The sequence below is a fragment of the Scylla paramamosain genome, unplaced genomic scaffold (assembly GCF_035594125.1).
Source record: "Scylla paramamosain isolate STU-SP2022 unplaced genomic scaffold, ASM3559412v1 Contig1, whole genome shotgun sequence".
NCBI classification, from domain to species: domain Eukaryota; kingdom Metazoa; phylum Arthropoda; class Malacostraca; order Decapoda; family Portunidae; genus Scylla; species Scylla paramamosain.
This window is the reverse complement of record NW_026973666.1, coordinates 3,212,501-3,228,501: the sequence shown is the minus strand read 5'-3', so window position 1 is coordinate 3,228,501 and position 16,001 is coordinate 3,212,501. Positions and strand designations below refer to the sequence as shown.

Here is a 16,001-nt window from a genome sequence, read left to right as displayed (position 1 = left end):
AACAACACAAATATAATCCAATGTGTATTTCAAATCGAGATACAGGGCCAAAATAAGCAAATAATTAAACTATGTATGATAAATGCTTGAAATGGGATACCTCACACACACACACACACACACACACACACACACACACACACACACACACACACACACACACACACACATTCTCTCTCTCATACACATATAAAATGGCTTCTTAACGTAAAAACACCCAAAATTTGTAGAGCCGTGCCGAGCCTCAGAGGCGCGTAAGTACAAACGACATACATAACATTTTGCGAAACACCAGGAATTGTGCTCTAAGTTGTGATCACCATAAAAAAAATCACATTGCTTAATCCAACATTCTGAAACACTCTGCTCTCTCACCACGGCTGTTTTCCAAGGCCACGGAGATGACTAGCTGGGTTCTCAAGAGTGTTTCTTCTGTTCATAATGTAGAAAATCTTGTTAACCTGTCACTAGAACCATAAAAACACCCTTAAAAACCCATGTAACTTCACCATGACTATTTTCCAAGGCCACAAAAATGATAAGCCAGGTTCTCAAGAGAGTTTTTCACGTTCATAACCTAGAAATCTTGTTAACCTGTCACTTGAACCTGAAAAACACCCGTAAGGGACCTGTGTCACTTCAACAAGAGCCTTTGGAAAGTAGCAGAAGTGCAGCGCAGAAGTGTTTCAGAATAGTCCTTAATCAAATATCCTGAAAAAGAATTTGTCTACAACTTGCCTACATCATTACCATAAATTTCTTTGCACCCTCCCACGTGACGAAAGAACATACATACACACACACACACACCATAAACACTCAAACAATACATGCAACACAGGGACAGGTTGTTAAAAGACTCAGGTGGGGTGTTGACGAATATGTAATAGTAGTAGTAGAGGTAACAGAATGCTTAAAACTACCATGAATTGACTATGCAGTGTTCCTTACTCTAATTTAATATTTAACCACTGTGCTGAGAGAGGCAGAGGGAGAAAGTTAAAGAAAGGATAGAATAAGCAGCAAGTGAAAGGAAAGAGGGCAAGTATAAGATGTAAACAAGAGGTGTGGTATTGAAAGATGCCAAGTGGAAGGTGATTGGAAGGGATACAGGTGGTGGTGAAGATAGGAAGGGGAAATAAATGAAAGATAGGAAAAATAGGTGTTAAAATATAGGAAAGGGGAAAAATAATAGATGAGAGATAGGAGAACAGGAAAGAAAAAGGGTTATAGGAAAGATGATAAAAGGAAGGAAGGAAAAATAAGAGCAGATGGATGACAAGAAAACACAAGAAAACAGGAAAGCCATAAAGTAAACAAGGAAAACAGGAAACAAACAGACAGACAAGCAACAATACACCAACAGATTGACTCAACACTTAAATCATTACATAAACTAAACAGCAACTTACTAACTACATTACGAAGGTGCACAGTGGAGCGGTAGGTGGGTGAGGGAGGGAGGAAGGGGTGGGGGTGGGCAAGATACAGCAGGATGAAGAGGCCTGGATGTTTCTCGGAGGCTGACCAGCTTGTAACTGACTAGAAACTTGGGTGGACTGGTGTTTCTAGTCCTTTTATTGTCTTTGCAGCCCACCTACTTACACTAATGCATGACACTGATAGTTTCTTTCCTTAGAGGTATAAGATGATGTACTACTCACACTTAAGATTATATTGTATGCATTTAGTTAAGGTGGTGTATGTTTATAGATGTGAAATGGCTAAATAATAAGGGTATTTTAAGTTCATATACCCTTTTCTGTCTTCCTATGGTTATGAAGTGATTAAATAATGCTATTTTTTTTATATATATATTATTCCTGCTTCCTTCTATGGGTGTAAATGGTTAAATAACAAAGCTATTTTTAAGTTCACACATTCCTCTTTCTCTAGGTGTGATATGGTTAAATAACAAATGTATTATAAGTTTATCTACACTTTTCCTTCCTTCTATGGGTGTGAAATGATTAAATAACAAAGCCATCTTAAGTTTACATTCTCTCTTTCCTTCTACAGGTGTGACGGCTAACTAACAAGCTTCTCTTCACTTTTTCTTCTTCCTGTGGGTGTGACATAGCACTAACCACTTCATTACCTCATGCATAGTGTTGTGGTAGTCTGTGGTGAGGTGAAGTGATGCAAGCTGTGGTGGGGGTGTGGTGTGGTGGTACTTGTAGTGTTTAGGAGCTTAATACTAGTGGTGGTGGTGCTGGTGGTGGTAAGGGGTAGGGGGAGATATGGTGGTGTTGGTATTGCAGTGTTTAGGGACATATTAACATTGTAGTGGTGGTGGTGGTGGTGGTAAGGGAAGGGGGATGTGAAAGTATTGTTGGAGAGCATTTCTTAGCATAGTAGTAATGGTGGTGGTGGTGGAGGACAGCAAGCAGTAATTAGTAGACAAAAAAAAAAACAGAATCAATGTACAAAGTTTTAGAAGGCAGTGTGTTGTCTTAAAGCTAAACCAAAACTTGGATAGATCAGCATATGTGGTAGTAGTAACAGTGGCGGAGGAGGTGAAGCAACGATTATTAAGACAACGAAAAGTAGAATCAACAATCCACATTTACGAAGGCATTGTATTGTCATAACCGTCTTATTACTAAGGGCCTCTTCCATCAACTTTCAGATCATTACGTTAAATCCCTTGCATGAATGTAACGAAAGATAAATGACGTTAATTCAATCATCACTAAGCTACACAACTACATATTTTAAGAGACTGGTGCAAAAAACTATTCATTTAACAGCCGTATAATGATCATAGGGAAGATTAACAAGCAGTGCATTGTCTTAAGGCTAAATCAGAACTTGGAAAAACCAGACTATTGTATTCCTATCATAGCAGCACCTTAAGTCTGTCAGTGAGGCAGTTAGTTTCAGCACAGTCTTTGAGCAGCACCAGTACAGCATCAGTCTGGCCTGTGAGGGTCTAGTAGAGAATGTTTGGCCGAGCTGTGACCCGAAGGAGTGACCCGAAGGAGGGACTTAAGAGTAATTTGGCACATGTCCTGGTAATGTTATCACTTGGCAGCACGGAGTTGAAGGAAAAATAAAGTAAAAATGGGAAAAGTAAAGTTAAAATCTCTCTTTTGCTAATTTGAAGTACAAGAGTTAAGTAAGAGGTATTTTGTATAAGACAACTAAAATCTCTAGTTAAATTTGTGGTAAGTTATTAATTCTCTCCTAACAGTAGTACCTGCATGTCAACTTTCCTAAACCAAGCGTCTTTTTGTGTGTGTTGGTATAATTAGATGGGAGGTGTATATGAATAGATGGGTAGGCAGGGATAGGTGGGCATGAGAGAGAGAGAGAGAGAGAGAGAGAGAGAGAGAGAGAGAGAGAGAGAGAGAGAGAGAGAGAGAGAGAGAGAGAGAGAGAGAGAGAGAGAGAGAGACTGACTACCATGAACCAAACAATAACAGGAAACAGTTTCTTCTCATCAAAATACAAGCATGGATAAGCAATGTGGTGACAGTCATAAGTCCTGCTTGCCTTGACGCCATGATACGACATTAACAACTCAGATCCTTCCACCCTTCCCCCTTCACCAGCACTTCATACCCCACTCCTCACCACACACTTATTCTCTCCACCCTCAACCCATCACCAGCACTTCACACTCCTCCGCTCCCCACCCACTCATTCCCTCCACCCCTCACCAGCATCTGACACTCTTCTCCTCACCACACTTATGCAAACCTCCAAACCTCAGCTGGTGACAATTCACTGGCAACAAACTTATGACTGTACAAACAAACATGTGTCTTATTAGGGAAGGACTTGTGTAATACTGAATAGCTTAATCTCCTGCCATTAGTAACGCTTTAGATAACATAGATGGATTTTTCTATTGGACTTTTACATTTACAGATTAGAGAACAGTGTAGGGATGAGTACAAAAGGGTAAATACCTGAAAATATATCTGAAAACATGACACTTGTAGGCTCAAATACACACATACAAACATTCTCTCTCTCTCTCTCTCTCTCTCTCTCTCTCTCTCTCTCTCTCTCTCTCTCTCTCTCTCTCTCTCTCACTACCCACAAACCCACACACACACCTATCCACACACCTACTTATAAACCCCCAACCTACTTATAAAATGTACCACACACACACACACTACTGGTTTCTCTCTGCCATGTACAAAAATATGATTCTTTCTGAAGCAAAATGATAGTGACAAAAAAATGGCACACAATGTCTTTTTTCTTGCCTTGTACTGGAGCCTTTGAGTGTGTGGCTTAGCACTGATATGTTGTGTCTATATTGTCTTTTTCCAGCCATACAGATAAGATACCGAGAGCCACAATAGATAGATAAAGTGTTCTGTGATACATAGACATATGACATGAAATAAATACCCTCTCTTAGTCAATGATAGATGGATAAACAAGTGCTCTCTCTCATATACAGGCAGATATGATATAAATAGTCATTGATAAAGTGTTCTCTCAGACATATAAATAGACAGATGACATGAAATTAATACTTCTAAGCCACTGACACTCAATAGATGGATAAACAAGTGTTCTTTCAGATATATAGGCAGATTACATGATATTAACACCTTCTCTTAGTCAATAATAGTTAATAGATAGATTAACAGGCATTCTCTCAAGTATATAGACAGAAAACATGAAAAAACCCTAAAATCTGCCAGTCTGTGTATTTTGGCATATATAAAAAGGGTAATGTATGATATAGATACTGACAGATTCACAATGGTTCTCTCAATACACAGAATACAAACAGTAATCAATGTTTTCCTCAAAGCCTTGATGTATCCGACTGTCTAGGTATGTATTCTGATCTCAATACAAGTAACATATGAAAAAAAGGTATGAGAGAGAGAGATATATATATTCACAAAGGTTCTCTCAATACACAGACAGAATACAAAGAGTAATCAATGTTTTCTGTAAGCCCTGACTGCCTAAACAAGTATTTTGATCTTAACACAAAAAGCATGTATGAAAAGGTACTGTATGAAAGAAATATACAGATTGACAAGTGTTCTATAAAATAACTGGTGGTTTCTCTCAGCCCACACTGCCGAAAGACATTTTGATCTCTTAATACGACAAGCATGTACGGAAGAGGTACTGCATGGGAGACTGTGATAATGAATACATACAGACATACAGAACACATCAGTTGATCACTGTTCTCTCTCAGCACTGATGTACCGGACTGTCTTGAGATGTACTCTGATCTCAACACAAAAGGCATATGGGAAGAAAGTACCAGTGTGTGTGACAAGCAATAATGTGCTCTCTACTTTTTTAACATCATAGAAAAGTACTCTTGTGGAACCTTGCTATCTTGTGGAACCTTGCAATCTCCTAACTAGTGTCGGCATAAATATGGAAGAGGATTAAACGTGCATTCTCAGATAGAAAGATGGAATGGGTGTGTAAACAAGTATATATATTCATTCCCTCCCTCTCCCTCTCTCTCTGGTCCCTGCAACATCCCACTGCCAACACAAAGCCAGCAAGACTAAATAAAGCAGATGCACTCCTAAATAAAGCAATACTACAGAAGCATCGCACCCTCTCCTCCCTCCCAGTTGGTCCCTTTCTCTTTGGCCATAATCAACTTACAATAATAATAATAATAATAATAATAATAATAATAATAATAATAATAATAATAATAATAATAATAATAGGTGTACAGTGGACTTAATATTACGACAGCCTTACTCTCTATCATGGAAGAGGACTTATTTGCTACATGGCACCTTTGAGACAACTGTTTCAGCACGTCGTAAGGAGCACGGCAGCACCCGGCACCCTTGCTACTCCTGGGTTTGGTGAAGTTAGGTAATGTTTTGGTCAAGTGATGTTTGGTTAGATTAGGTTAGTTGAGGTATGGTTAGGTCTGTTAGGTAAAGTTTAGGTCAGGTTAGTTGAGGTATGGTTAGGTCTGTGAGGTAAAGTTTAGGTCAGGTTAGGTTAGGTTAAGTTTGGTGAGGTGTGGTTAGATAAAGTTTAGGTTAGGTAATGTTAGGTGAGGTGAAGGTTAGGGAACTGTTTTCATCCTACCCCAGATGCAGCAAGGGTGACTGATGCTGATGTGGTTCCATAGTAATACTGAAGATTAAGAAGTACAGGAAAAGATAATCTCTCTCACTCACTCACTCACTTGTACACACACACACACGCATACACACACACTCGACTGGCCTCATCATTCATCTCATTAAATCCCCGATGAATGATTACAAAAAATTACATCACTTGTTATATAAAGAGGAAGCACCTTAAGTTATTATTTCTTGTCTTGCACGCTGTCGTCATGGCAACACACGCACACCACTCTCTCTTATTGTCATGGTATCAGAACATGCATATTATAATTTTTCTCATCATTGCACATGTCTTTCAAAATGTTATGTAGTTTCTAATGTAAAAACTTACATTAACTCATTACTTTTCAATCAATACACTTTTTCTCTCACTTTCAAAAACTGTAATCATTTTTTTCATCCATAACTCACATTAAATCACTCTCAAACATTAAGTCATCATTCTTTCTATCAATACACTTTTCTTTTCTCATTCACAAAGGTTCCAATTCAACATCCCTTCAGATTTTTTACATTTTCTCTTCCTACTCCAGAAAATTCAACATACCTCCAGTTTTTGACAACATTTTCTCTTCCTACTCCAGAAAATTCAACATACCTCCAGATTTTGACAACATTTTCTCTTCCTACTTCAGAAAATTCAACATACCTCCAGATTTTGACATTTTCTCTTCCTACTCCAGAAAATTCAACACACCTCCAGATTTTGACAACATTTTCTTTTCCTACTCCAGAAAATTCAACACACCTCCAGATTTTGACAACATTTTCTCTTCCTACTCCAGAAAATTCAACACACCTCCAGATTTCTGACAATTTCTCATCTTATTCCAGAAAATTTAGCATCCCTCCAGATTTTTTTTACACTTTCTCATCCAACTCCAGAAAATTAAACATCCAACCAGATTTTTTACTCCAGAAAATTCAAGATCCCTCCAGATTTCTGAATTTTTGACAACTTTTCTCATTTACTCCACAAAACATAACACTAGCCTTCATTTCTCATTCCCATCAAGGACCCTTTGCCCGAATGCCTGGTCCTGTCTGCCTCACTGCCTCACTGTCTGCCCCAGCCTTAGTACTGAGACACACACCGGGTTGCCTATCACACATCACACTGACAACACACACACACACACACACTCCTTCACGTATGTATTACTGATGTACACTCATTCCTTTGCATATGAATTGGTTTGTGGCTACTTTTACAAATTAATGAGTAAGCTTGTACACTCACTCCTTTACAAATGAATAGGTAGCTTGCATACTGCTTTACAAATGAATAAGAAAGCTTGTACACACTCCTTTACAAATGAATAGGTAGCTTGCATACTGCTTTACAAATGAATAAGCTTGTACACACACTCCTTTACAAATGAATAGGTAGCTTACATACTGCTTTACAAATGAATAGGTACATGTGACTTTTCTTCCTCTACAAATTGATCATTCATGACTAACTTCTTTACAAAGCAATCAGGATTTCTTGCATTGCACTTCCTGGCCTTAATAACTGTCTCATCTTTTTTTGTTGCTTCTACATCAATAAAAAATATACTAGGTTATGTTATTAATACTTTCTGACTTAATAATGGTGTCTCATCTTTTTGTTGCTTCTAAATCAATAAAAATAAAATGTGTTGTTATTAATACTTTGACTTAATAATTGTATCTAATCTTTTTTTTTTCTTTTTGTTGCTTCTAGATCAATAAAAATATAATGTATTGTTATTAATACTTTCTGACTTAATAACTTTACATAGAGGTCTACCTTATCACTAACACAGACAGTCAGGCCCACAGCACACACTGACCAACAACACTTCCTGACATCTTCATAAAGTAGCTAAAATACTGAGTGTGTTCATTCATATCACTATTAGTCACTTTCTAGACTGTACACAATGCTTAACTTTGCCTTACAGTATTCCAGGGTTTTGTTACTGGTTAAATTGAGTTGGTCTGGCCATTTGCAAATTTTCTACTTCATAAAAAGGTGGGAAAATACACAGATTCTTGACTCCTTTGAATCTCACTGTATCTGCATCTTACCATGTCGTTTTTATCATTTCACCTTATAATATTGGAGGCAATTTCATCCCAGTCAAATAATGTGATAATCCTGTGACTTGTAAACTTTCTACTTCATAAAAATGGTAGAAAAAGTAGGAAAAATACATGGATTCTTGACTTAGCTGAATCTTAACTGTATATAACTCTACCTGTACCTAACTGTATAATCTTACCTTACAGTATTACAGGCTACCTTCTTCATCCTTGTCAAATTAAAATGATGGCTTCCAAACTTTCTACTTCATAAAAAAATGTACAAAAAATACATTGATTCTTCACTTTGCTGAATCTTAACTGTAGGATTTTACCTTACAGTCCTGTAGGTGACTTTCTTCATCCTTGTCAAATTAACATGATAGCTTTCAAACTTTCTACTTCATAAAAAAAAACGTACAAAAAATACATTGATTCCTCACTTAGCTGAATCTTAACTGTAGAATTTTACCTTACAGTATTGTAGGTGACTTTCTTCATCCTTGTCAAATTAACATGAAGACTTGCATACTCTCTGCTTCATAAAAAAATATATGAAAATACATTGATTCTTGACTTAGCTGAATCTTAACTGTAAAATTTTACCTTACAATATTCTAGGCAACTTTCTTCATCCTTGTCAAATTATAATGAAGACTTGCAAACTCTCTGCTTCATAGAAAATGTACAAAAAATACTTTAATCCTTGACTTTGCTAAATCTTAAGAGTAGAATTTCATCTTATAGTATTAAACGTGACTTTCTTCATCCTTGTCAAATTAAAATGATGACTCGCTAACTTTCCACTTCATAAAAAATGTACAAAAAAATACATTGATTCTTGACTTTGCTGAATCTTAACAGAAGAACTTCACCTTACAATATTATATTATACGCAACAATTTTCATCCTTGTCAAATTAAAATGATGACTTGCAAATTCTCTACTTCATAAAAACGTACAAAAAAATACATTGATTGCTCTACCTTATAACTTCACAGCAAACCTTCTGTCATGAGCTAATCTGATACACCAACGACTTCACTACAGTTTTAAAAGTTTGAGAATACAGTGATAGTACGATAAAAAAACATCACCTCTTCATCTTGCCAATATTTCAGGCAAGAAAATTCTGATCTTCACTACACCTCATAAAAAAATCTCTGATCTTCACTATGTATAACTGATTTTAAACACCAAATTCTTTATCTTTCTCAAAACATTTCTTCTCTTCACTACAATGAATTGATTTTGAACACTGAATTCTCCAACTTTATCCAAAAAAAAAAAAAAAAAAAAAAAAAAAAAAAAAATCTCTTCTACCTTTCAAAAAAATTAACCCTTTCCTTCCCTTCACTACATACAATCAATTCCCAACCTTTCTATGATAAAAAAGTACAAAAAAGCAACACAGCAACCCACAACATATCTGTATCCTAACTGTACCCAATCTCATCACTGTGACAGGCAAAACCACATGCTCTGGAGATCCGAGCCTTGCAACGCCCAGCTCTGTGGTCCGAGAGGCAGGCCAGGTCTGTCTTGTCGGCCACACTCAACAAGTCTTAACGTCACTATGGCTTTGTATTGTTAGGTTAGGATTTAGGTTTGGTTTGGTGAGGTGAAGTTAGGTTAGGTTTGGTTAAGTTAAGGTTAGGATAAGGTTAGGTTAGGTTAGGTTAATTTTGGTTAGGTCAAGTTAAGGTTTGGTTAGGGTGACAAACACCTGGCTTCACTTGCACTGTGGCACTTTAGGCAACTCGGAACTGGAACCCTTGACGACACACACACATGTACGCACTCTCTCACACACACACCCACACGCACAGACACATACACAAAATATATATATCAAAGGATACTTGTAACCTGAATTTCATAGTAGTAGAAGTAGTAGTAGTAGTAGTAGTAGTAGTAGCAGTGGTTCACAAAATGGAGGATGAGGTCGGGTCATGAAGGTTGTGGTTCTTGTCAGGCCTTGGAGGTTTTTCAGGGGGCGGTTCATCAGGAAGGTCAAGAGGAAACGCCAGTAAGCCCTGTCACGGTGAGGAAGTGATGAGGAAGTGGTGAGGTGGTGGTGGTGGTGGTGGTGGTGGTCATGGTGGTGGTGATGGTGATGGTGGTGGTGGTGATGTAGTAGGGAGAGATCAGTTAGGCAGAGAGAATAGGTTACTTAAGTTAGCTGTGTGGGAGATGAGACACACAGAGAAGAGAAATGTTTGATGCAGTTTAGATATTAAGGAAGAGAGAAGGAAAACAGGATAATTGAGGTAGTCTGAGAGAGAGAGAGAGAGAGAGAGAGAGAGAGAGAGAGAGAGAGAGAGAGAGAGAGAGAGAGAGAGAGAGAGAGAGAGAGAGAGAGAGAGAGAGAGAGAGAGAGAGAGAGAGAGAGAGAGAGAGAGAGAGAGAGAGAGAGAGAGAGAGAGAGAGAGAGAGAGAGAGAGAGAGAGAGAGAGAGAGAGAGAGAGAGAGAGATAAGGAGGCAGTGAGGTGGTGGTGGTAGTTGAGGTGACACAGTACTGGTGGTGGTGATGATAGTGGTGGTGATGGCGGTGAGGTATATCTCAGTATGTATATCATTATCAGAGGTGTTCAGACTAACCTAACATATATACATCATGTTTTATTTAATCTTTATATTTTCTGTGGTCAATGAAGTAAAGGAACCATTGCCACAAAAAAAAGTGAGATGGAGAGAAAGACAATAAACAACAACGAGAGAGAGAGAGAGAGAGAGAGAGAGAGAGAGAGAGAGAGAGAGAGAGAGAGAGAGAGAGAGAGAGAGAGAGAGAGAGAGAGAGAGAGAGAGAGACCAAACAATAACAAGAGGCTTAAAAAAAAAAAGAAAAACAAACAAACACACACACACACACACACACACACACACACACACACACACACACACACACACACACACACACACACACACACACACACACAAAGACAGAAAGAGAGAAAGATTAAACAGGAGAGGCTTCAACACAAACACCAAGATAGAGAGAAGCTTCAACACACCTAAAAAAAGATAGACACTAAACAAAAACAAGAGAGAGAGGCTTCAACACACACACACACACACACACACACACACACACACACACAAACATACAGAGAAAGCCTAAACAAGAGAGGCTTCAACACAAACAGCAAGACAGACAGACATTAAACAACAAGAGGCTTCACCGCCCCAGAACACAGGCACACTTACCCCTATCTTGGTCGCGGGCAGCAGGGAGGCAGCACCAAGGCGGAGCACACTGAGGGTGTCATCCTGGTCCCTCTGCTTCGCTGGCAGGGGCGGCCTCTCCTCCTCTGTCACTGAACCTGTTGGTGTAGCTGTGATAGAGATTGGTTAGGCCAGTGACACAGGGAGAGACAGAGAGTAGGATGGCTGTGGGAGATTGGTTTGAGAGAGAGACAGACAGAAAGAGGAGAGACAGAAGCAGACAGAAAGATAGACAGAAATACAGAGAAACAAAGAGAGAGAGATACAAACAGAAAGACAGATGGAAAGAGAGAAACAAGAAATAGAGGATAACTGAGAGAGAGAGAGAGAGAGAGAGAGAGAGAGAGAGAGAGAGAGAGAGAGAGAGAGAGAGAGAGAGAGAGAGAGAGAGAGAGAGAGAGAGAGAGAGAGAGAGAGATACCACAAATACTCAAGAAAATGAAAGAATGGTAAATAATTAAGAAAAAATTCTACACACACACACACACACACACACACACACACACACACACACACACACACACACACACACTTACTCAGACTCTCCCTGGAGCCAATAGTGGGGGAGGGGGTGGATGGGGTGGAGGGGGTAAGGGTGAGGGAGCGTGGCCGACTTGTAGAGAACTTGTCTATCACCTCTAGCTCATTCCTCTTGGGTCGCTGTGACACCTGTCGGAGAGTTAGGTTAGCTTATGGGTTGAATTTGTATCTGTATTAATGGAGACTTGAATAACTGGCTAAATAATGTGTGATAGCAATGAATATACACAGTAGTTAACACAGATCTAACCTACTGTAAGCTTATCTAACTTATGCTACCCTAACCTAACCAAAGTTAATATAACATAACCTAATCTAACATCAACTAACCTAACCTAACCTAACAAATATAGACCTTACAAACAAATAAGCAACCAGTGATAGACCTAATGTAAGAGACACATATTCAAAGGCACAGCTAAAACACACCTCTCACACACACACACACACACACACACACACACACACACACACACACACACACACACACACACACATACACACAAGGGCTTCTTAACACATACTGAGTGAAACCCCACAACAAACACCAGGTACTTGGAAAGACTCTAAAGACACACACCCCAAGGAGACACAGCTGAAACAGTTAATACAGACAGAATGGCAGTTTTAACACACGTACATTCTGCGCCGCCTCATTCTGCTCCATGATTGGCTTGTGCGTGGGTGACTGGGCTTCCATGCGGTCAAACCATTGGGTGGATGGCTCCCGCTGCGATGAAAAGCTCTCTCTCCGCAGAAGACGACTGTGGGAAAGAGAGAGAGAAAGAGAATGAGTGAGTGAGGCAGAAAGGAGAAGAGAAAAATTATGAAAAAAATATGTGAACCAGGAAGAGACACTGGAATAAAGATAGAAACAAGTAGGAAATGAGAGAAAAACACAAATATGAGAACCAGGAGAAAGATGCAAGAACAGAAAGAAATGGAAGAAAATAATGAAAAGCACAAATATACATGAAATAAAGATGGAAACAGGCAGAAAAGAGGACAAAAAAACACAAAAAACGAGAGAGAGAGAGAGAGAGAGAGAGAGAGAGAGAGAGAGAGAGAGAGAGAGAGAGAGAGAGAGAGAGAGAGAGAGAGAGAGAGAGAGAGAGAGAGAGAGAGAGAGAGAGAGAGGAAAGAAAACAAGTAATGAAGGTAGTGACAGATATACATACATACAAACACACACATATTTCTCTATATTTACTAACCACTCTCACACACACACACACACATACCCAATCCCCTTGTCCTTCTTGTTTGACTTAGGAGTGAGACCATTGCCCATTGAAGAGGAAATCTTGAGGTGTCTGGGCAGAGTTCCCCCTTGCCCTACTGTGCTCAGGCGGGACAGGGACAGATGCGAGGTGGAGATCCCCCTGAAACACACGCACGCACACACAGATGGTACGTTAATGGGAGGTACAGATGTTGGGTTTCGTTAAGGTGTGTTATGGTAAGATACGTAAATTTAGCTCATTTATGGCTTACGAGTGGTGAAATGTACGTAAGATTAGATATGTAGATTAGTTTGTGTTTGGTAAAGACAGATAACGAGTTTTTGTAAGGTTATGTTAGGGAAACATACATTTTGCTTGTTTTGTTTTGGTTTGTGAGTAAGGAAGCACAGATATGATATGTTGATTAGCGGGTTAGTGTTTGGTAAGTAATACATTGGAGGTACCTAGCAGGGTTTTTGTATATACAACACTATCATACGTTTTTTTGCATAATAAACCAATATACGTGTCTAAACCTGCCTTTTGCACTCTATACTGAATGTCTTATGACTCCAAAACATACGTAGAAGAAGAAAATTTAGAAATACATATATTATTTAAATATTTAACATTTTTATGCTCGTGTACAGGAAAGTACGTATATCTGTCCGAGCTTATCTTCCTTACGAATCTAAAAACATACATAGAAGAAAAAGAAGAAAAGAAGTTGGAAATACATAAAAAATTCAAACAATTTAACATTTAGCATAATACAAGAAAATACAAGTTTAAGCTAAAAAATAAACAAATAAATGAATGAATAAAATGGAGTGAAAGAAAAACACCAATAAAATCTTTTACCCACAATGCCACACAACAATACAGGGAATATTTGATCATAACATTCATACAAATACATACACGCGTACATACAACATACAAACATACGTATATACATGGTTAGTGCATTTCAGTGAGGGTGTGAGGCAGGCAGGGGTGGGTGGGTGGGTGGGTAGGGGTGAGAGAGAGAGAGAGAGAGAGAGAGAGAGAGAGAGAGAGAGAGAGAGAGAGAGAGAGAGAGAGAGAGAGAGAGAGAGAGAGAGAGAGAGAGAGAGAGAGAATATTAATAATCCTAATAACAGATAGACTTAAGAATAATAGAGAGAATATAGGAAAAGAAAATATTTAGAAATTATTACGAAAAAAAAAAATTAATAGATAGAAGGTAGGAAAAGGAAGCTAATAAAACATAGTGAAGACCAAAAAAAGACAAAAAAAACAAAGAATAGACAAAAAAAGAAATAAATGGAAGAAAAAAGAAAAAAAAGGAAGAAAACAAGAGAACTAGGAAAAGGAGAGACAAACAGATAGAAAAGAGAAAAGAAAAGAAAACAGTAAAAAAGAAACAAAGAAACAGGCAGGAAGAGAAAAAAAGAAGAAAAATATGAAAACAAGGAAATAGATAGATAGAAATAAGCAGAAAAGAGAAAGGAGAAGACGTACAAAGAAACAAGCAAGGAATGGGAAAAGGTCACCATCACCAGGTCCTCACATCCAAAGTAATGCAGGGAGGCGAGGTCAGGTCAGGTCGCAGGGAATAAGTGAATGGGTGTTTTGAGGTCACACAACAGGAATGGAGAGAGAGAGGGATGGAAGGTGACCAAACATGCTTGCTTCCTGTGCTGTCTGTGCTGGGAGGTCATATCAGGTCAGGTCAGGTCAGGTCAGGTCAGGAGTGTTTTTCCTTTTTCTTTCTTTTTTTGTGTGTGTGTGTGTGTGTGTGTGTGTTTGTATGTTGGTTACATTAATACGATTTTCTTTTTTCTCTAGTTATGTCATTTGGGGTGTTCTGTTAGGTTAGGTCAGGTCAATTATGGTGTTATGAGTAGGTCAGGTTTGTGTTTTGTGTAGGTTAAGTTAGGTCAGTTAGATTAAGTTACGTAACTGTGTAGGGTTAGGTTAATCAGTTTTATGTAGGTCATGTCGTTAGGTCAGGTCACTCATGATGTCTTGTGCTGGTAAAGGGGAATATAAATGATGAGGGAACATTATCAAGTGGTGTGTGTGTGTGTGTGTGTGTGTGTGTGTGTGTGTGTGTGTGTGTGTGTGTGGTGGTGGTGAAACACTGGCTGGCTGGTGCATGGTGGCTAGTGTGGTGGTGTGGTAACTATGGTGGTGTGTGGTGCTGTGGTGGTGTGTGGTGCTGTGGTGAACTGTGATGCTGTGGTGGTGTGTGGTGGTGTGGTGATAAAACCTTCTTATCTGTTTTTTATATATTTTGTTTTTCCTTTTTAAATTAATACATAAATAAATAAATGAATGAAAATAAACAGGTAAATAAGCAAACATTAATAAATAAAAGGCCTGCCCAATAAATAAATAAAATAAAATAAATAAATAAGTAAATAAATAACAAGATCCAAGAGATGTTTAATATACAAAAAAAAATTAAAGATGATGCAAATTACGTAGACGAAAAGATAAAAATAAAAATAAAAATAGATCAATAGAATAAGTAAAAATAAACAAAAAATGAATAACTAGACTTGAACAAAAGATGAAAATTAGATGGAAAATTTGAAAAAAAATAAAATTAAATCAAACTATAAATAAATAAATAAATATATAAATAAATAAATAAATAGTTCAAGCCACCAAGACTCTCTCACACACACACACACACACACACACACACACACACACACACACACACACACATTCCCACTATTCCCATTCCATAAAGAACAATATGAAAAAAAGAAAAAAATAATAATACAAAAAAATAATAATAATAATAATTCCTAATAATTTTAAAACAACTATTCCTTTCTTTGCTGCATGACAAATAAATAAATAAATAAATAA

The 16,001-nt window shown here is 38.0% G+C and overlaps 1 protein-coding gene across 7 annotated transcripts in view; it reads right to left on the bottom strand.

Annotated features, from left to right (window-relative positions):
- Window positions 1-11: 11 nt before the first annotated feature.
- Window positions 12-16,001, bottom strand: part of LOC135095655 (dedicator of cytokinesis protein 1-like) — a 56,060-nt gene continuing 40,070 nt past the window's right edge. For 5 of the 7 annotated variants that reach the window (XM_063996623.1, XM_063996624.1, XM_063996622.1 and 2 more), the window contains 5 exons: window positions 13,155-13,295; window positions 12,554-12,677; window positions 11,910-12,042; window positions 11,356-11,483; window positions 12-10,183 (listed from right to left, as the gene is read on the bottom strand). In XM_063996623.1, coding sequence (XP_063852693.1) covers window positions 10,073-10,183; window positions 11,356-11,483; window positions 11,910-12,042; window positions 12,554-12,677; window positions 13,155-13,295 — 637 coding nt within the window. In that variant the 3' untranslated portion in view covers window positions 12-10,072. The remainder of the gene's footprint in view (window positions 10,184-11,355; window positions 11,484-11,909; window positions 12,043-12,553; window positions 12,678-13,154; window positions 13,296-16,001) is intronic. The other 2 variants (XR_010264467.1, XM_063996625.1) reach the window with 2 other exon arrangements.